Source organism: Manis pentadactyla, chromosome 16 (assembly GCF_030020395.1).
Source record: "Manis pentadactyla isolate mManPen7 chromosome 16, mManPen7.hap1, whole genome shotgun sequence".
Classification (NCBI taxonomy): Eukaryota; Metazoa; Chordata; class Mammalia; order Pholidota; family Manidae; genus Manis; species Manis pentadactyla.
In genome coordinates, this window is record NC_080034.1 from 41,646,194 (window position 1) to 41,664,227 (window position 18,034).

The 18,034-nt window shown below is 52.6% G+C and overlaps 1 protein-coding gene across 10 annotated transcripts in view; it reads left to right on the plus strand.

Moving 5' to 3' along the window:
* The window catches only part of TNXB (tenascin XB), a 54,829-nt gene that overhangs the window by 29,535 nt on the left and 7,260 nt on the right, over window positions 1–18,034 (plus strand). For 6 of the 10 annotated variants that reach the window (XM_057494111.1, XM_057494112.1, XM_057494115.1 and 3 more), the window contains 14 exons: window positions 401–706; window positions 1,956–2,243; window positions 2,526–2,834; window positions 3,376–3,690; window positions 3,820–4,137; window positions 4,519–4,842; window positions 9,076–9,408; window positions 9,791–10,114; window positions 12,144–12,503; window positions 12,925–13,248; window positions 13,630–13,953; window positions 16,068–16,391; window positions 16,773–17,096; window positions 17,713–18,000. In XM_057494111.1, coding sequence (XP_057350094.1) covers window positions 401–706; window positions 1,956–2,243; window positions 2,526–2,834; window positions 3,376–3,690; window positions 3,820–4,137; window positions 4,519–4,842; window positions 9,076–9,408; window positions 9,791–10,114; window positions 12,144–12,503; window positions 12,925–13,248; window positions 13,630–13,953; window positions 16,068–16,391; window positions 16,773–17,096; window positions 17,713–18,000 — 4,461 coding nt within the window. The remainder of the gene's footprint in view (window positions 1–400; window positions 707–1,955; window positions 2,244–2,525; window positions 2,835–3,375; window positions 3,691–3,819; window positions 4,138–4,518; window positions 4,843–9,075; window positions 9,409–9,790; window positions 10,115–12,143; window positions 12,504–12,924; window positions 13,249–13,629; window positions 13,954–16,067; window positions 16,392–16,772; window positions 17,097–17,712; window positions 18,001–18,034) is intronic. The other 4 variants (XM_057494116.1, XM_057494118.1, XM_057494119.1 and 1 more) reach the window with 4 other exon arrangements.

The following is an 18,034-nucleotide window of genomic DNA, read 5'->3' on the forward strand; positions in this document are numbered from 1 at the left end:
ATGCTGAGGTGGGACGCTGTGGAGGGAGCAGGTGTGGAGGTAGCCCCTAAGTGTGGTTTTGGATTTGTTGAATTTGAGACACAGATTAGGCACCCAAAGAAGATGCTGAGCAAACAGGATTCTGGGGGTTGGCAGGGGTCTGGACAGGGGGACTTAGAGCCATTAACATACAGATAGAAAACAGCCATTTTCCCAGGGTCACAGTGACAGCTGACACCCCTTCCCCAAGCACAGACCCAGATTCTGTCAGGGACTCAGTGAAGGGTGGTTGGACAGATAGATGTCGCCAATCAGTGTAGTTTTACATCAGAACCACCTCGTGGGCACTTCAAAAACAATGGACATATTTACTACCAAAGGTAAGGGGCTTTTCCTAATAGCCTCCCACTATCTGTCTCAGCTCCACAAACAGAAGAGACTCCTCCAGCCACCGAGCCCCCACTGAAGCCACGCCTGGGGGAGCTGACAGTGACAGGTGTGACCCCCAACTCTGTGGGCCTCTCATGGACAGTCCCTGAGGGCCAGTTTGACTCCTTCGTGGTCCAGTACAAGGACAGGGATGGGCAGCCCCAGGTGGTGCCTGTGGCCCCAGACCAGTGCGAGGTCACCGTTCCCAGCCTGGAGCCCAGTAGGAAATACAAGTTCCTGCTCTTTGGAATCCAGGATGGGAAGCGACGCAGCCCAGTCTCTGTGGAGGCAAAGACAGGTGAGAGGGGCCCCACCCAGTGAGCCTGGGGCCTGGCCTTCCTGCTGCTTCTCACTGTCTGATCTTGCCCTTCTGCCAGGTCTTCCCTTTGTCTACCTCTTCTGTTTCACCTGAAAGGCCACACTGCTTGGCCCAGTTCCAGGCAAACAAGAGCCAGGAAATAGGGCTGGTCCTAAGTCTGCTCCCACTTCTGACTTTTTCTCTCTTCCCATAATTTCTCCTTCTGTTGAATGGGGGAATCCCCTTCAGGCCCCTTCCTGGAAGGTGGGAGAAGGGAGATGGGGTACTGGGAGGGGATGAAGGGAGCAGGAGCCCCTCCCTGTTCTCTCAGTCCCTGGCCCTATGCACCCTCACCTCCTGCGAGTTTTGCCCTTTCCCCTCTGACTCTCACCCAGGTTTTACCCCACTGTCTCAGGCCCATCAGGTCCCTTATCTGCCTCTGCCTCCACCAGAGCACCCCTTTCCTGCTGTGCCCTCCTCCTGGAGCCTTGGAAACTGGGAACCAGAGGATCACAGGGCTGGCTGCCCAGCCAGGCCAGTCGGCCCCACCCAGCTGTGCCCATTTCCTAGGGTTCGGTCCAGGCCCTCCCCTGCCCCTGGGGCCTCCCTGTTGCCAGAAAACTCCCTCAATAACAATGCGTCAGCATCCTCCCTGTCCAGGAAAGCTGCAGGCCAGCTTGGCTCTATAGCAGACACTAGCCCCTTTCCCCTTCTGGACTCCCCTTCCTCTCCCTACCATGCCAATAAGCGTAGTCAGCGCCTGCTCCTCCCCCACGGTCCTATGAGAGTCACTTTCCACTGTAACGTCCCACCTTCCTGCCAGCAGTCTGTCCCCATTAGGGATCCTGTTGCCCCTCTGGTTTTTCCAGGACCCAAGGATTTCGCCAGGGGCCAGTCAAATCACAAAGAGCAGGCTCCCCGGTAAAAGGAAATAAACAGGCCAAGTCTGTGATGGCTGCACCCCGCTAGGGAAGCAGGGTCTAATGGGTGGGAAAGTCTGGGCAACAACAAATAAGCAGGAAGCTAGGGAACCTCTCTTCCCTGCTATGTCTCAAGTCAGAAGACCCCTTCCCACATTGGTTAAGGGGAGAGTGGCCGGTTGGGGATGGTGGCAGAGATGGGAGGGTGATGGAAATATTTTGGAGAAGCACTGATCATTTGGGCAGTTCTGGGTTTTTCCAGCCCCAGCGGGAGACAATCAGAGTCATTTAGGAAAAAAATAAACACAAGAACCTTTCCTTTCTGTCAGCTGCCCAAGGTGACGCTGGCCCAGGGGCCCCACCCCACCTTGGGGAGCTGTTGGTGACGGACCCCACCCAGGACTCGCTGCGCCTCTCCTGGACAGTCCCTGAGGGCCACTTCGACTCCTTTGTGGTCCAGTTCAAGGACAGGGATGGGCCACGGGTGGTGCCTGTGGACGGCCACGAACGTTCTGTCACCATCACCCCTCTGGACACTGGCCGCAAGTACAGATTCCTCCTCTATGGCCTCCTGGGCAAGAAGCGCCACGGGCCCCTCACCGCCGACGGCACCACAGGTGCGGGCATCCCCTGCAGGGCCAGGCTGTGCTCCTGGAAGCCCCCTAGGGAACAAGCCCAGTGCCCTGCCTGGCCAGGGCAGCTGCCACCATTACGGCTGTTATCTGGCTCTGGCTGCTTCAGCTGGGATCCAGCCTCTACTTCTGCTTGCACAAGCTCATGGCACCAGCCCTCCTATGGCAAAGCCATGAGAAGTCTCCACACCTCTCAATCCTGCCCTTCAAGGTCACCCAGCCTTCCGGAAACAGCTCAGCCATTTCCTCTTTGTGTCTCTTTTTCAGAGACCCAGGATAATGTGGATGATGCTGGAACAAAGCATCCTCCAAAACCCCGTCTAGGAGAGGAACTGCAGGTGACCAGTGCGACACCAGACTCCGTGAGCCTCTTGTGGACTGTCCCCGAGGGCCAGTTTGAGTCCTTTGTGATCCAGTATAAGGACAGCAATGGGCAGCCCCGGGTGGTGCCTGTGGACGGCAGCGTCAGGGAGGTCAGCATCTCAGGCCTGGAGCCTGCCCACAGGTACAAGCTGCTGCTCTACGGACTGCATGGAGGCAAGCGTGTGGGTCCCGTCTCCACCACTGCCGTGACTGGTGAGTGAGGCTGCAGTCTGAACATGCTGTCCTTCCCTCTGCCTCGGCTCTGCTCTCTGACCCAGCCACACAATTTCTGAGCTTCCTTGTTTCCCTTCTTTTGGGGAAAAGGATCAGCTTTATAAGGCAAAATTAACATACAATAAAACCCACCCATTTCAATTGAGTATTTCAATTAGTTTTGGCAAATGCAGAAGTCATAAAAACATTACCACAACTGAGACATACAACATTTCTGTGGGCCCCAAACACCTATGTCCCTGTCCCCTTTGTAGTCAGCTCTCCCACCCCAGGCCTCTGATAACCACCGATGGCTTTCTGTCCTTACAGTTGTGCCTTGTTAAGCACTTCATTTAACAGAATCATGCAACACATAGTCTTTTGTATTTGGCTTCTTACAGTCAGCATAATGCTTTTGGAATTCATCCCTGTGCATCAGTAGTTAAGCCTTTTTATTACTGACCTCTTCCTTCACTTCCTCTTGAAGAGTTTTGGTGCAGTAACAGACCAGTCACCCAACTCTACCTGTTTCTCTGACCAGCCCTCAGGGGAGAAACCGAATCTGAGACTGAGGCCTCAAGCCCTCCAGTGCTGGAGCCCCACCTGGGGGAGGTGACTGTGAAGGAAGCCACCCTGCACACCCTGCATCTCTCCTGGACAGTGACTGGGGGAGAATTCAACTCCTTTGAGGTCCAGTATACAGATGAAGATGGGCAACAGCAAGTAGTCAGGTTGGAGGGGGACCGGAACGACATCACCCTCTCTGGCCTGGAACCAGACCGCAGATACTTGGTGAACCTCTACGGTCTCCATGGCCGGCAGCGTGTGGGTCCTGCCCACATCGAGGTCCTGACAGGTGAGCAAGAGGAACTCTGCCAACCCTACTTCCTTCCAGGTGCCTGCGAGAACCTGGAGGAGAGCAGAGTTCCCCTGGCGCCCTTTCCGCCTCCCAGATTTTTCTCTCTCTTCTTGTCTCTATTCACAGTCCCAAGGGAGGAAGAGAATGAACCTTCAGAGCTTCCCACCATGACCCCCCAGTCTCCCACCAAGCCTCGCCTGGGGGAGCTGGCAGTGACAGATGCCACCCCCAACTCCCTGCACCTCTCCTGGACCATCCCCGAGGGCCAGTTTGACCACTTCCTGGTCCAGTACAAGAACGGGGACGGGCAGGCGGTGCGGGTGCAGGGGCACGAGGACGGGGTCACCATCTCGGGCCTGGAGCCAGACCACAAGTACAAGATGAACCTGTATGGCTTCCACGGTGGCCAGCGAGTGGGCCCCGTCTCTGCCATCGGGGTGACAGGTGAGTAGAGGGTGGAAGCCCCAGGGTGACCCAGCAGGAGGATCACCTCTCTCTCGGCATGGGTGAGTGGGGTGCAGGGGGCCCCTCTGCTCCAGGCTGAGCCATGGTGCCCTGTGTGCCTCCCCCGGGGCCTCCCTGGGGACCAAGGGTCCTCCTGGGCAGACAGAGGCCACCGTGAGCTGTGCTGCTGGCTGTCCTGGTCCCCAAAGCTGACCCAGCGGTCTCTGGGCATGTTTGTGAGATGTCAGCTGATCAGCGCCACCCAGCCCCAAGGTCAGGCTTCTCTGACCTGACCTCGGGGCCCCGTCAGGACCCTGCTTGGACCAAGCCCCAGGGTACCTCCCAGGGACCCTGCCTCACCCTCTCTGTGTCTCTCCTCAGCTCCAGAGGAAAAGCCCCCCAGCCCCCCAGAACCCAGCTCGGAGACCCCAGAGCCCCCTGAGGAGCTCCTCCTGGGGGAGCTGACAGTGACAGGGTCCTCCCCAGACTCGCTGAGCCTCTCCTGGACCGTCCCCCGGGGCCACTTTGACTCCTTCACTGTCCAGTACAAGGACAGGGAGGGGCGGCCCCAGGTGGTGCGTGTTGGGGGCGAGGAGAGTGAGGTCACCGTTGGAGGCCTGGAGCCGGGGCGCAAGTACAAGATGCACCTGTACGGCCTGCACGGTGGACAGCGTGTGGGCCCCGTGTCCACTGTGGGCGTGACCGGTGAGTGAGGGCAGGACCCCCAGTTGGGTCTCAGGAAAGTTCCCATTCATAAAGCCTTCAGAGTGTCCTTCACGGGAGACCCAGGAATCTTTTTTTTTTTCTTTTTTTGTAGATAATAATTTTTTTATTGAAGGGTAGTTGACACACGGTATTACGTTACATTAGTTTCAGGTGTACAACATAGTGATTCAACATTTATATACATGACAATTCTGGGTACCAGCTATCACCATACCAAGTTGTTACAATATTTTGACTATATTCCTTATGCTACACATTACATCCAGGTTACTTATTTATTTTACCATTGGAAGTCTGTCTTTTTTTTTTTTTTGTGAGGGCATCTCTCATATTTATTGATCAAATGGTTGTTAACAACAATAAAATTCTGTATAGGGGAGTCAATGCTCAATGCACAATCATTAATCCACCCCAAGCCTAATTTTCGTCAGTCTCCAATCTTCTGAGGCATAACAAACAAGTTCTTCCATGGAGAACAAATTCTTACATAATGAATAAGTTACACAGTGAACAGTACAAGGGCAGTCATCACAGAAACTTTCGGTTTTGCTCATGCATTATGAACTCTAAACAGTCAGTTCAAATATGAATACTCATTTGGTTTTTATACTTGATTTATATGTGGATACCACATTTCTCTCTTTATTATTATATTTAATAGAATGCTGAAGTGGTAGGTAGATACAAGATAAAGGTAGAAAACATAGTTTAGTGTTGTAAGAGAGCAAATGTAGATGATCAGGTGTGTGCCTGTAGACTATGTGTTAATCCAAGCTAGACCAGGGCAATAAAACATCCACATATGCAGAAGATTTCTCTCAGAACGGGGGGGTGAGGTTCTAAGCCTCACCTCTGTTGATCCCCAATTTCTCACCTGATGACCCCCCTGCGACTGTGCCTATCTTAGATTGTTCCTCCCTTGAGGAATCTTACCCGTCTCTGGCTTGGGCTGCCCATCCCCATTCTTGTACTGGACCAGGAAGTGGTCAGACTGGCCCATGGGGACAGTCCAGGAGATGCGCAAGGAGTCAGGGGTAGCACCCTTCACAGTCAGCTCTCCCAAGTGTGGCTTCAAAGGGATGTTGGCAGAGGGCTCCTCTTGAGGAGCTGGGAAGAGATTCAAATAAAATCTTTCCTGTTGCTAAAAGGAGTTGTTGAGGTCCAAGCTTTCCTGGATTCAGACCAGAAGGTGGGCCAGCCATGAGGGCCTAACTTGAGACCCATTTCTGCTTATGATCATCAACTCCTCCTGACAGTCCATCAAATGCACCAGGCAGTCATCTTCCGGAGACCCAGGAATCTTAACCCCACCTTTACACCACCCTTTGTCCATTAACAGCTTAGGACAGGTGTGATCTGGGGACTCCCAGGGAAGTGCCAGGCCCATGTCAGAGAAATCCTTGGGGACTGTGGCCTCCATCAGAAATGCACTGACCTGTTTGTGGCTCTCTGCTTTGCTTGGCAACTCCAGAAAGAACTCTTTTGGGGCCATGACAAATGCCATGAAATACTCATTCATTCATTCAACAAATAGTTATTATATAAAATTTCCAACATATACACAAAGAGAAAGAAGAGTATAATGAACTCCCATGTATCTATCACCCTGCTTCAACCACTGATTTATTCCTGGCAAGTCTGGCTCATCCACACCCTGCTGTCTTCCTGCCCTTCCCTCTTAGAATGTTTTCTTTATTAACAACTTCATTGAGGTATAACTTACATACCATAAAACTCACCTGTTTTAAGTATACAACTTGCTGATTTTTAGTATATTTACAGAGTGGCGCCACCATCACCACTATCTAATTTTAGAACTTTTCCATCAGCCCAAGAAGAAACCTGGTGTCCAGATTCATCCACATGCCCAGCTGTAGGCCAACACAAATCCACTTGCTGTCTCTATAATTTGCCTTTTCTGGGCATAGCGTATAGATGGGATCATAAAACATGTGTTCTTTTATGCCTGAGTTCTTTCACCAAGCATGTTTTTGAGATTCGTCCATGTTACAGCACATAGCAGTAGGTCATTCCTTTATAGCCAAATAGTATTCCATTGTGTGGGTATCCCTCTGCAGTACTTATAAACTCATCCCAGATACTCTATACTTCATCACTATGTTTTTAAGTATGTTGCTCTTTTTAAAGAGTATTGTAGTGTTACCAAGTAGTGCCACAGTTTCCTGATTATCTCATAATTGTTATTTTGTAATTTGTTGCTGGGATGAGAGGTCCAAATAAGGAAACTAGATTGCAATTAGGAGAACTGGAATTTTAACTAGGGTGGTCAGCATAGGCCCCCCAAAAGACAGTGACATGTGAACAAAGACTTAAAGGAACTGTGGGCTCAAGCCATGTAGCATCTGGAGAAAGAACATTCAGGGAGACAGAACAATCAGTGCAAAGGCCCTGAGGTAGAAGGCTGCCTGGTGCATTTGATGGACTGTCAGGAGGAGTTGATGATCATAAGCAGAAATGGGTCTCAAGTTAGGCCCTCATGGCTGGCCCACCTTCTGGTCTGAATCCAGGAAAGCTTGGACCTCAACAACTCCTTTTAGCAACAGGAAAGATTTTATTTGAATCTCTTCCCAGCTCCTCAAGAGGAGCCCTCTGCCAACATCCCTTTGAAGCCACACTTGGGAGAGCTGACTGTGAAGGTGACCTGACTCCTTGCGCATCTCCTGGACTGTCCCCATGGGCCAGTCTGACCACTTCCTGGTCCAGTACAAGAATGGGGATGGGCAGCCCAAGGCAGTGTGGGTTCCAGAGCACGAGGACGGGGTCACCATCTCAGTCCTGGAGCCAGACCACAAATACAAGATGAACCTGTATGGCTTCCATGGCGGCCAGTGGGTGGGCCCCATCTCCACGGTTGGTTTAACTGGTGAATGTGCTGTAGGACATGGGCCCTGCCCAACTGGACTCAATTTCCCTTTTGTTGTCAGTATTCAGGTGTTTTTGCCCCACTGTCCCTGAGACTAAGACTCCCAAGATCCTGAGAGTGGCTCTGCTTGTGTGTCTACTCTAAGCCTTTGGTGTCACCCAGCCATCTTACTCTTTACAGCTGGGCTTTTGGGGTCCTTGAAGAGTCAGGACACCAGGGAAAGAGCACAGACTCAGGCAGACCTGGGGTTGACACTAGCCTCAGCCCATTTGAGCTGTGTGACCTTGAGAGAGTCACTCAACCTCTTTCTGCCTCCCTTTCCTCATCTGTAAAAAAGGACTAGCCACACCTGTCTTGCAGGGTGGGCACGAGTGTGGCTTGGCTCACACTCAGTGTTCAGTAACTACAGGCTTCCCCTTCTGAGGAAGAAAATTAGTTGCTGAAAACCCCTAGGGCAAATTCTCATAATTATCATCAATTTCAGTGGGTAAAATTGTATGTGTTCCCCAACCACCAAATTGATACCACTTAAAATAAATCCCTGAATAATCCTGCTCTCATGGATACCTTTACTTCAATGGTTAATATTAGCCATATATGCAACTTAACAAGGTGCTTTCCTTCATTAATTATGCTTTCACAGGGCTGTTTGTTGCATTCATTAAGCTCTTTTGTAGCTATTACTCTGTAGATGCTTAAGACCCAGTTCCCAAACAGCACACACACGGGCAACAGGATAATTTTGTAATTATACTATTAGGACAGAATAAAACCTTACGCTAAACAGAAAAGACAAAAGCAATTCAGGGGCCACAATAGATCATCTGTGCCATAAGTTAGTGAAGAACCCAGTACAAGGTACGGAAACAACCCAGTTGCAAAGATGGTCCCCTGTGGTCTCATCTCTTTGCCCTTAACCGTTAAATCGAAATCAGTGAAATTCTAAATTAGATTCTGAAAATGCTCAGAAGCCTTCCAAACTGAGGAGGCATTAAAGGAGAATATTCATGAAGTGGAATTCCCAGACCTGTGTAAATGTACCTCCTGATGTGACTTGCCCAATATACTTGGTGCTGTTATAAAGCCTTATTTCTGCCCCACCATACAAATCCACTCCCAAGGGCTTGGAGCATGCAGATGATGGAAATCATGATGTAACCACAAGAATGTGCTCTGTCCCTGGTAACTGATCACTCAAACCAGGGAAATGATGTCTTAATTCTGGGCTTCGAGGTTCAGCACCCTGTGTGTCTGGGAGAAATCCTAAAATCCTGTTAGAAGAGAACCCACAGGGCATGTCCATGCATTCCTTTTGTTTCCTGATGCAGCCCCACGAAAGGACCGAGAAATGACCCCAGACCCAAGACACCCACCCACCACCACCCCCGAGCCTCCCACCAAGCCTCACCTGGGGGAGTTGACAGTGACAGATGCCACCCCCGACTCCCTGCACCTCTCCTGGACCATCCCTGAGGGCCAGTTTGACCACTTCCTAGTCCAGTACAAGAACGGGGACGGGAAGCCCAAGGCGGTGCGGGTGCAGGGGCACGAGGACGGGGTCACCATCTCGGGCCTGGAGCCAGACCACAAGTACAAGATGAACCTGTATGGCTTCCATGGTGGCCAGCGAGTGGGCCCCGTCTCTGCCATCGGGGTGACAGGTAAGTAGAGGGTGGAAGCCCCAGGGTGACCCAGCAGGAGGATCACCTCTCTCTCGGCATGGGTGAGTGGGGTGCAGGGGGCCCCTCTGCTCCAGGCTGAGCCATGGTGCCCTGTGTGCCTCCCCCGGGGCCTCCCTGGGGACCAAGGGTCCTCCTGGGCAGACAGAGGCCACCGTGAGCTGTGCTGCTGGCTGTCCTGGTCCCCCACAGCTGACCCAGTGGTCTCTGGGTATGTTTGTGAGATGTCAGCTGATCAGCGCCACCCAGCCCCAAGGTCAGGCTTCTCTGACCTGACCTCAGGGCCCCGTCAGGACCCTGCTTGGACCAAGCCCCAGGGTACCTCCCAGGGACCCTGCCTCACCCTCTCTGTGTCTCTCCTCAGCTGCAGAGGAAGAGCCCCCCAGCCCCACAGAACCCAGCTCGGAGGCCCCAGAGCCCCCTGAGGAGCCCCTCCTGGGGGAGCTGACAGTGACAGGGTCCTCCCCAGACTCGCTGAGCCTCTCCTGGACCGTCTCCCAGGGCCACTTTGACTCCTTCACTGTCCAGTACAAGGACAGGGAGGGGCGGCCCCAGGTGGTGCGTGTTGGGGGCGAGGAGAGTGAGGTCACCGTTGGAGGCCTGGAGCCGGGGCGCAAGTACAAGATGCACCTGTACGGCCTGCACGGCGGACAGCGCGTGGGCCCCGTGTCCACTGTGGGCATGACCGGTGAGTAAGGGCAGGGCTCAGGGGGTCTCAGGAAAGAAATACCTTTCCTGATGGGCAACCCAGTTGATTCCCTGCTGTTTCACCAGTGCCTAACGGGTCAGGCCTTGGCCCCTCCCTCCCTCGTGTTTTTCATCTATGGCCCACCGCCACGACTAGGCCTATTAGTTGGGCCTTTGCCAACCTGCAGCCTCATTGTCTACACTAGCATGGCCTCCTTCTGGTAATCAGCCCCTGGCCACCCCTAGTGGTAAAATGTGTCAAGTACAGGCCAAGCCTGACTTCGCTGATTTTCCTTCCATCTTAATCACAGCATTCTTTGTTATAACCACAAAAAAGAGAGAGAGAGAGAAACAACCCATCATCCAGTCACATTGGGATGATTAAATAATTAGGCAAAATATGTGAGATGAACTGTTATGCCATAGTTGAAATGTTTTACATAAGACAATTACTTTATAGTATTACACTGAAAAAAGAGTCCAAAATTTTTGTAAGGATGCTAATCACAACTGCTGGAAAATAACATGGATGGCAAGAAAACTGGAAGGAAGCTTGCCATGGGAGGCACGGTTTGTGGGACAGAATAGAATGTTCCAGCACCTTTTTTTTTTTCTGTTTTCTTCTGTGTTGTCCAGATTTTCTTTTATAAGACAAGCATTTGTCTTTTATAATACAACATTTCTTTTATAATCACGGGAAAATTTTTTTTAACATAGTGTCTTTTCCCTTGAACTCCTTCTGTCTTTTCCCCCCAGGGCTCTCACAATTTATTTCATTTATAATCATGAAAAAGTTACAATTTCTAGTCCCTAAGAAATTAGAGGTGGAAAATTGTAAGGTGAATGAAGTCAGGCTGGCTTTTGGAAGTCAGTGTCAGCCCGATTCTTATGCCTGGTGCAAGCATTTCCAGAGAGTTCTTCTGGGTGTGGAAGGATAGGCTTCTCTAAGAGTCGGTCTTTCAAAGGGCAGGTCAGTGCCTTTGTGACCCAACGTGAGCAGCTTTGGGAAGTTCACACTCTCCTCCTGAGGATACTCCGGACAGAGGAATCATTTCCACTAGCCTCCCTGACTCCTAAGGGATGGCCTCATTTCTGTAGGTGTTCAGGATTGTGACAGGAGGGGAGAACAGGAGAACCATCAGAAAATAAACATTAGAACGGTTCATACCCCGAGGGAAGGCTGTTAAATCTCATCCACTGTTGAGTGTTTTCCCCTCTGTTATGGTGGCATCACAGGCATATACAAAGTAGACAGGGCAGCTTAAGGGACCCATGTCCCCACTCCACATCCTGCAATGATTATTAATTTTTATAGTCCAGATTTTTTTTAAGACCATGTTTTTCTAGTGAAAAGAGCATAGCACTATGATGGAAAGTTTGAAAAATAAGGGGAAAATCTCTGAGCAGGCCTCAATTTGCCCCGGCACCTCCTGCTGCTAACAATGTGTGTTTTCCTGGCAGTACCTGCTTCGCAGCCACAGAGTGTGCATGCACGTCTTGGCTCTTCCTTTTTTGTTTTGTACACAAGGTACATCGTGAGCATTTATTTTGCGGCTGTACACCTGCATTAATCATCATTTTAATGATCATCTGATGCTTTGTGGTGAAAGTGCCAAAACAAAATTAAGTATCTTCTACAGGTCATTTGAGTCATTGACACATTTTGCTGTCATGAATAATCCCATAATGAACTCCCATGACACAACTTTCTCCTACTTTTTAATAATTTTCTTAGGACAGTGGCCCAGAATTGGGATTACTGGGTCAAAGGAAATGAGCATTATTAGTGGCTCCTGACACTGTCTGGATTGCCTTCCGAAGGGTTATGGTGCCTGCTAGCCAATACATGACAGAGGTTGGGGGCCTGTCTCAGCCCTCTCCGTCAATGAGTTACCCAATAGCTACAAAGGCTACTAGAGCCTACAAGCCCACAGATGAAGTAGAATATTGGCTGCATGCTCTTTCTTGTCCCTATCAACATTATCAGCAAAGATGTCACCATTTATGCTTGTCCCCATCTCTTCTCTCAGCCACCAAGGAACTTCTGGACAATATCTCCAGCTCTACAGAGGTAAAAGACACCCCCAGCCCGACAGAACCCAGCTCAGAGGCCCCTGATTATGCTGAGGAGCCCCTTCTGGGGGAGCTGACAGTGACAGGATCCTCTGCAGACTCGCTGAGCCTCTCCTGGACTGTTCCCCAGGGCCACTTTGACTCCTTCACTGTCCAGTACAAGGACAGGGAGGGGTGGCCTCAGGTGGTGCATGTCAGGGGTGAGGAGAGTGAGGTCACTGTTGGAGGCCTGGAGCCGGGGCGCAAGTACAAGATGCACCTGTACGGCCTACACGGGGGGCAGCGTGTGGGCCCTGTGTCCACCATCGGGGTGACAGGTGAGTGGACACTCTGAGTCCAATTGCCACTGGGGACAAGGAACAGGTCCAGGAAGACTCCAGGTTTCTGACTGGGGAAGGGGCTTCAGAGCTGTTGGGGAGCAAAGACATGAGCCAAAGGCAGTGAGATGCTAAGGAGACCCAAGTGGAGGCAGGCTCCGGACACAGTGGCCACGCGGGTCTGAGTTCAGAGGAACCGTGGATGCCGGTGATCAGAGGAGATCACAGGCTAGGAGGTGGTGGGTGAGGGCAAGGTGGAGGAGGGCCAGGCAATGGGACAGCTGACACTAGACAGTGGGAGGAACGGGTGAGTTAGAAGCACTGTGGTCAGCAGCATTCTGCCCCTTATTATCTGAGTTGGGTGACGCCCTCATGTGCTGAACTGCTGAGCTCCCCTCTTGTCCTGTCTGTCTCTGTCCAGCTCCAGACTACAAAGCCATGACCACCCAAACCCCATCCACCACGACCCCCGAGCCTCCCACCAAGCCTCGCCTGGGGGAGTTGACAGTGACAGACGCCACCCCCGACTCCCTGCACCTCTCCTGGACCGTCCCCGAGGGCCAGTTTGACCACTTCCTGGTCCAGTACAAGAATGGGGACGGGCAGCCCAAGGCGGTGCGGGTGCAGGGGCATAAGGACGGGGTCACCATCTCGGGCCTGGAGCCAGACCACAAGTACAAGATGAACCTGTATGGCTTCCACGGTGGCCAGCGAGTGGGCCCCGTCTCTGCCATCGGGGTGACAGGTGAGTAGAGGGTGGAAGCCCCAGGGTGACCCAGCAGGAGGATCACCTCTCTCTCGGCATGGGTGAGTGGGGTGCAGGGGGCCCCTCTGCTCCAGGCTGAGCCATGGTGCCCTGTGTGCCTCCCCCGGGGCCTCCCTGGGGACCAAGGGTCCTCCTGGGCAGACAGAGGCCACCGTGAGCTGTGCTGCTGGCTGTCCTGGTCCCCACAGCTGACCCAGCAGTCTCTGGGCATGTTTGTGAGATGTCAGCTGATCAGCGCCACCCAGCCCCAAGGTCAGGCTTCTCTGACCTGACCTCGGGGCCCCGTCAGGACCCTGCTTGGACCAATCCCCAGGGTACCTCCCAGGGACCCTGCCTCACCCTCTCTGTGTCTCTCCTCAGCTGCAGAGGAAGAGCCCCCCAGCCCCACAGAACCCAGCTCGGAGGCCCCAGAGCCCCCTGAGGAGCCCCTCCTGGGGGAGCTGACAGTGACAGGATCCTCCCCAGACTCGCTGAGCCTCTCCTGGACCGTCTCCCAGGGCCACTTTGACTCCTTCACTGTCCAGTACAAGGACAGGGAGGGGCAGCCCCAGGTTGTGCGTGTTGGGGGTGAAGAGAGCGAGGTCACCGTTGGAGGCCTGGAGCCGGGGCGCAAGTACAAGATGCACCTGTACGGCCTGCACGGCGGACAGCGCATGGGCCCCGTGTCCACTGTGGGTGTGACTGGTGAGTGAGGGCCGTGGTGGGGCAGCATGGGCATGACAGGCCCTGGAAGGTTCCTTTTACCATCTTCATGAAATATAAATATCCTAGCCTAGGCAGCATGTTTTTTTTTTTTTTAAATGAAGGGTAGTTGACACACAGTATTACATTAGTTTCAGGTGTACAACACAGTGATTCAACACTTATATACATGATAATTCTAGGTACCAGCTATCTCCATACCAAGTTGTTACAATATTTTTACTATATTCCTTATGCTATACATTACATCCCAGTTACTTATTTATTTTACCATTGGAAGTGTGTACTTTTTTTTTGTGAGGGCATCTCTCATATTTATTGATCAAATGGTTGTCAACAACAATAAAATTCTGTATAGGGGAGTCAATGCTCAATGCACAATCATTAATCCACCCCAAGCCTAATTTTCGTCAGTCTCCAATCTTCTGAGGCATAACAAACAAGTTCTTACATGGAGAACAAATTCTTACATAGTGACTAAGTTACATGGTGAACAGTACAAGGGCAGTCATCACAGAAACTTTCGGTTTTGCTCATGCATTATGAACTATAAACAGTTCAAATATGAATACTCATTTGGTTTTTATACTTGATTTATATGTGGATACCACATTTCTCTCTTTATTATTATTATTTTTAATAAAATGCTGAAGTGGTAGGTAGATACAAGATAAAGGTAGAAAACATAGTTTAGTGTTGTAAGAGAGCAAATGTAGATGATCAGGTGTGCTAGGCAGCATGTTTTATTCATTCACACATCAGATGGCTGTGACCTTGTTAAAGGGCAGTTTGGGATTCAGCACATATGAGGCTGGGGCCAGAAAGCCTGCATTTCTAACAAGACAGTCTGAGGACTACCCTTTGAACAGCAACACCCCCACAGCGAAGGAAGTGGACAAGTTGTTAGAATTTTTTTGAGAGTAGATTACTTGCATCCCTGGTTACTCTTTGAGGCTCAGGCTCTCTCTTGCTGATGGAGGCTGTGGAGGAAGGCTGCTCAGAATGCAGCTCCCAGGCCACCTGGGTTGGTGTCACCAGACCTACGGCTTCTGTGGCTCAACAAGATGGGTGTCCTGACCCAAGCTCTGTGGGAGTTCACAGGGGCAAACCTGGACCATGGCAGGGATGGGTTATCACAATGGGACCTGTGTCGTGGGAAGACAAGCCACAAACCAGCAAATCAGCCAAAGGGGAATGTGTGTGTGACAGAAAGCCATCTGAACCAGGCCAGACTGTCCACAGGTACCCACAGGACAGCTGACATCAGGTCAGGCAGGTGACAGCTTTAGAGACAGGATGAGGAGTGTGTCAGATCACTGTCACAGCAGGTGCAAGGGCCTGGAGACTAGGAACGACATGTCATGTGAGAGGAACTGAGAGGATTTGTACAAAATCCTTCCAGTGAGGAGACCACTCTTTGGATGGGGGTGGAGTGGTAGGGGCAGCTCATGAACCAGGGATTTCTCCTGGGGATAAACAGGGCTGTTGCACAGTTTAAGCCAAGACTGACACCATTAGATGTGCATTTAAGGCTCATTCTGGTCCCTGTGAAGAGGGTTAGGGGAGGGAAGCAGGGAGCTTGCAACTCAGGTGAGAGGGGAGGGTGGCCCAGACCAGGATGCCATGTGGTGCTTCGGGGCAGGGAGTGAGGAGACCCAGGAGGAACTCAGGAGTGAGGGTAGGACATTCTGAGTCTGAATGGCCACTGGGGGCAGGAACAGGTCCAGGAAGACTCCAGGTTTCTGACTGGGGAAGGGGCTTCAGAGCTGTTGGGGAGCAAAGACATGAGCCAAAGGCAGTGAGATGCTAAGGAGACCCAAGTGGAGGCAGGCTCCGGACACAGTGGCCACGCGGGTCTGAGTTCAGAGGAACCGTGGATGCCGGTGATCAGAGGAGATCACAGGCTAGGAGGTGGTGGGTGAGAGCAAGGTGGAGGAGGGCCAGGCAATGGGACAGCTGACACTAGACAGTGGGAGGAACGGGTGAGTTAGAAGCACTGTGGTCAGCAGCATTCTGCCCCTTATTATCTGAGTTGGGTGACGCCCTCATGTGCTGAACTGCTGAGCTCCCCTCCTGTCCTGTCTGTCTCTGTCCAGCTCCAGACTACAAAGCCATGACCACCCAAACCCCATCCACCATGACCCCCGAGCCTCCCACCAAGCCTCGCCTGGGGGAGCTGGCAGTGACAGACGCCACCCCCGACTCCCTGCACCTCTCCTGGACCGTCCCCGAGGGCCAGTTTGACCACTTCTTGGTCCAGTACAAGAATGGGGATGGGCAGCCCAAGGCGGTGCGGGTGCAGGGGCACGAGGACGGGGTCACCATCTCGGGCCTGGAGCCAGACCACAAGTACAAGATGAACCTGTATGGCTTCCACGGTGGCCAGCGAGTGGGGCCCGTCTCTGCCATCGGGGTGACAGGTGAGTAGAGGGTGGAAGCCCCAGGGTGACCCAGCAGGAGGATCACCTCTCTCTTGGCATGGGTGAGTGGGGTGCAGGGGGCCCCTCTGCTCCAGGCTGAGCCATGGTGCCCTGTGTGCCTCCCCCGGGGCCTCCCTGGGGACCAAGGGTCCTCCTGGGCAGACAGAGGCCACCGTGAGCTGTGCTGCTGGCTGTCCTGGTCCCCACAGCTGACCCAGCGGTCTCTGGGCATGTTTGTGAGATGTCAGCTGATCAGCGCCACCCAGCCCCAAGGTCAGGCTTCTCTGACCTGACCTCGGGGCCCCGTTAGGACCCTGCTTGGACCAAGCCCCAGGGTACCTCCCAGGGACCCTGCCTCACCCTCTCTGTGTCTCTCCTCAGCTGCAGAGGAAGAGCCCCCCAGCCCCACAGAACCCAGCTCGGAGGCCCCAGAGCCCCCTGAGGAGCCCCTCCTGGGGGAGCTGACAGTGACAGGATCCTCCCCAGACTCGCTGAGCCTCTCCTGGACCGTCCCCCGGGGCCACTTTGACTCCTTCACTGTCCAGTACAAGGACAGGGAGGGGCAGCCCCAGGTGGTGCGTGTTGGGGGCGAGGAGAGTGAGGTCACCGTTGGAGGTCTGGAGCCGGGGCGCAAGTACAAGATGCACCTGTACGGCCTGCATGGCGGACAGCGTGTGGGCCCCGTGTCCACTGTGGGCGTGACCGGTGAGTGAGAGGCAGCCTTGACCCCCATGTTTCCCTCTGTTGCTGCCTTGCATTCCCCCTTTGGTGTTTAGCACTCCTCACAATGGACCTCTGGGTCCCTCTCTTTTCTCGTATGGTACTTATCTTGTCTCTTCCTTTAATTGAGTAATGACTTATGGGGAATATTCAGGGTCAATTGGGCATGTAGCCTGTGCCCCATAAATTTTAGCTGTCTTCCTCCTTTCAAGATTGGGAACATCAGATCTGCTGAACCATTCATATGTGGCTTCCTCAGGCTCTGACGGGGTGTTTTAGTGGCTGTGAAAATGGCTACCAAACCAGGTTCTCTGTGTTTGAATCCTGCTCTGCACATACTGTTGGTGTGATCTTATGTTCCTTAACCTCTCTCTCTGGTGCTAATTTCACACAACAGGGATGATAATATTAAGGGCACCTACTTCATCTGTTGTGTGAGGATTATGTGCATGCAATTTGATTGCTTACAGCAATGCCTGGGTCACACTAAACACTTTAGAAAAGTTTGCTGTGAAAAGTTCCTTTCATAGCCTAGGGAAAGCACTCCCTCTCTACACGGAGTCTTGCCATTGACCCCTCAACCTCCTCTGTTGTATTCCAGCCCCCCTGTCCACAGAGCCCCTCATGGTGCCCCGCCTGGGGGAGCTGGCTGTAGCCGCCATGACCTCAGACACAGCGCGCCTCTCATGGACAGTGGCCCAGGGACCCTTTGACTCTTTCCTGGTCCAGTACAAGGATGCACAGGGACAGCCCCAGGCAGTGCCCATTGGTGGAGACCTCCGTGAGGTCACTGTCTCGGGTCTGGACCCAGCCCACAAGTACAAGTTCCTACTCTTTGGACTCCGAGATGGGAAACGGCTTGGCCCAGTGTCAACAGAAGCCAAGACCAGTGAGTAAGGGCTGGTGGCCACCCTTAGCCCTGG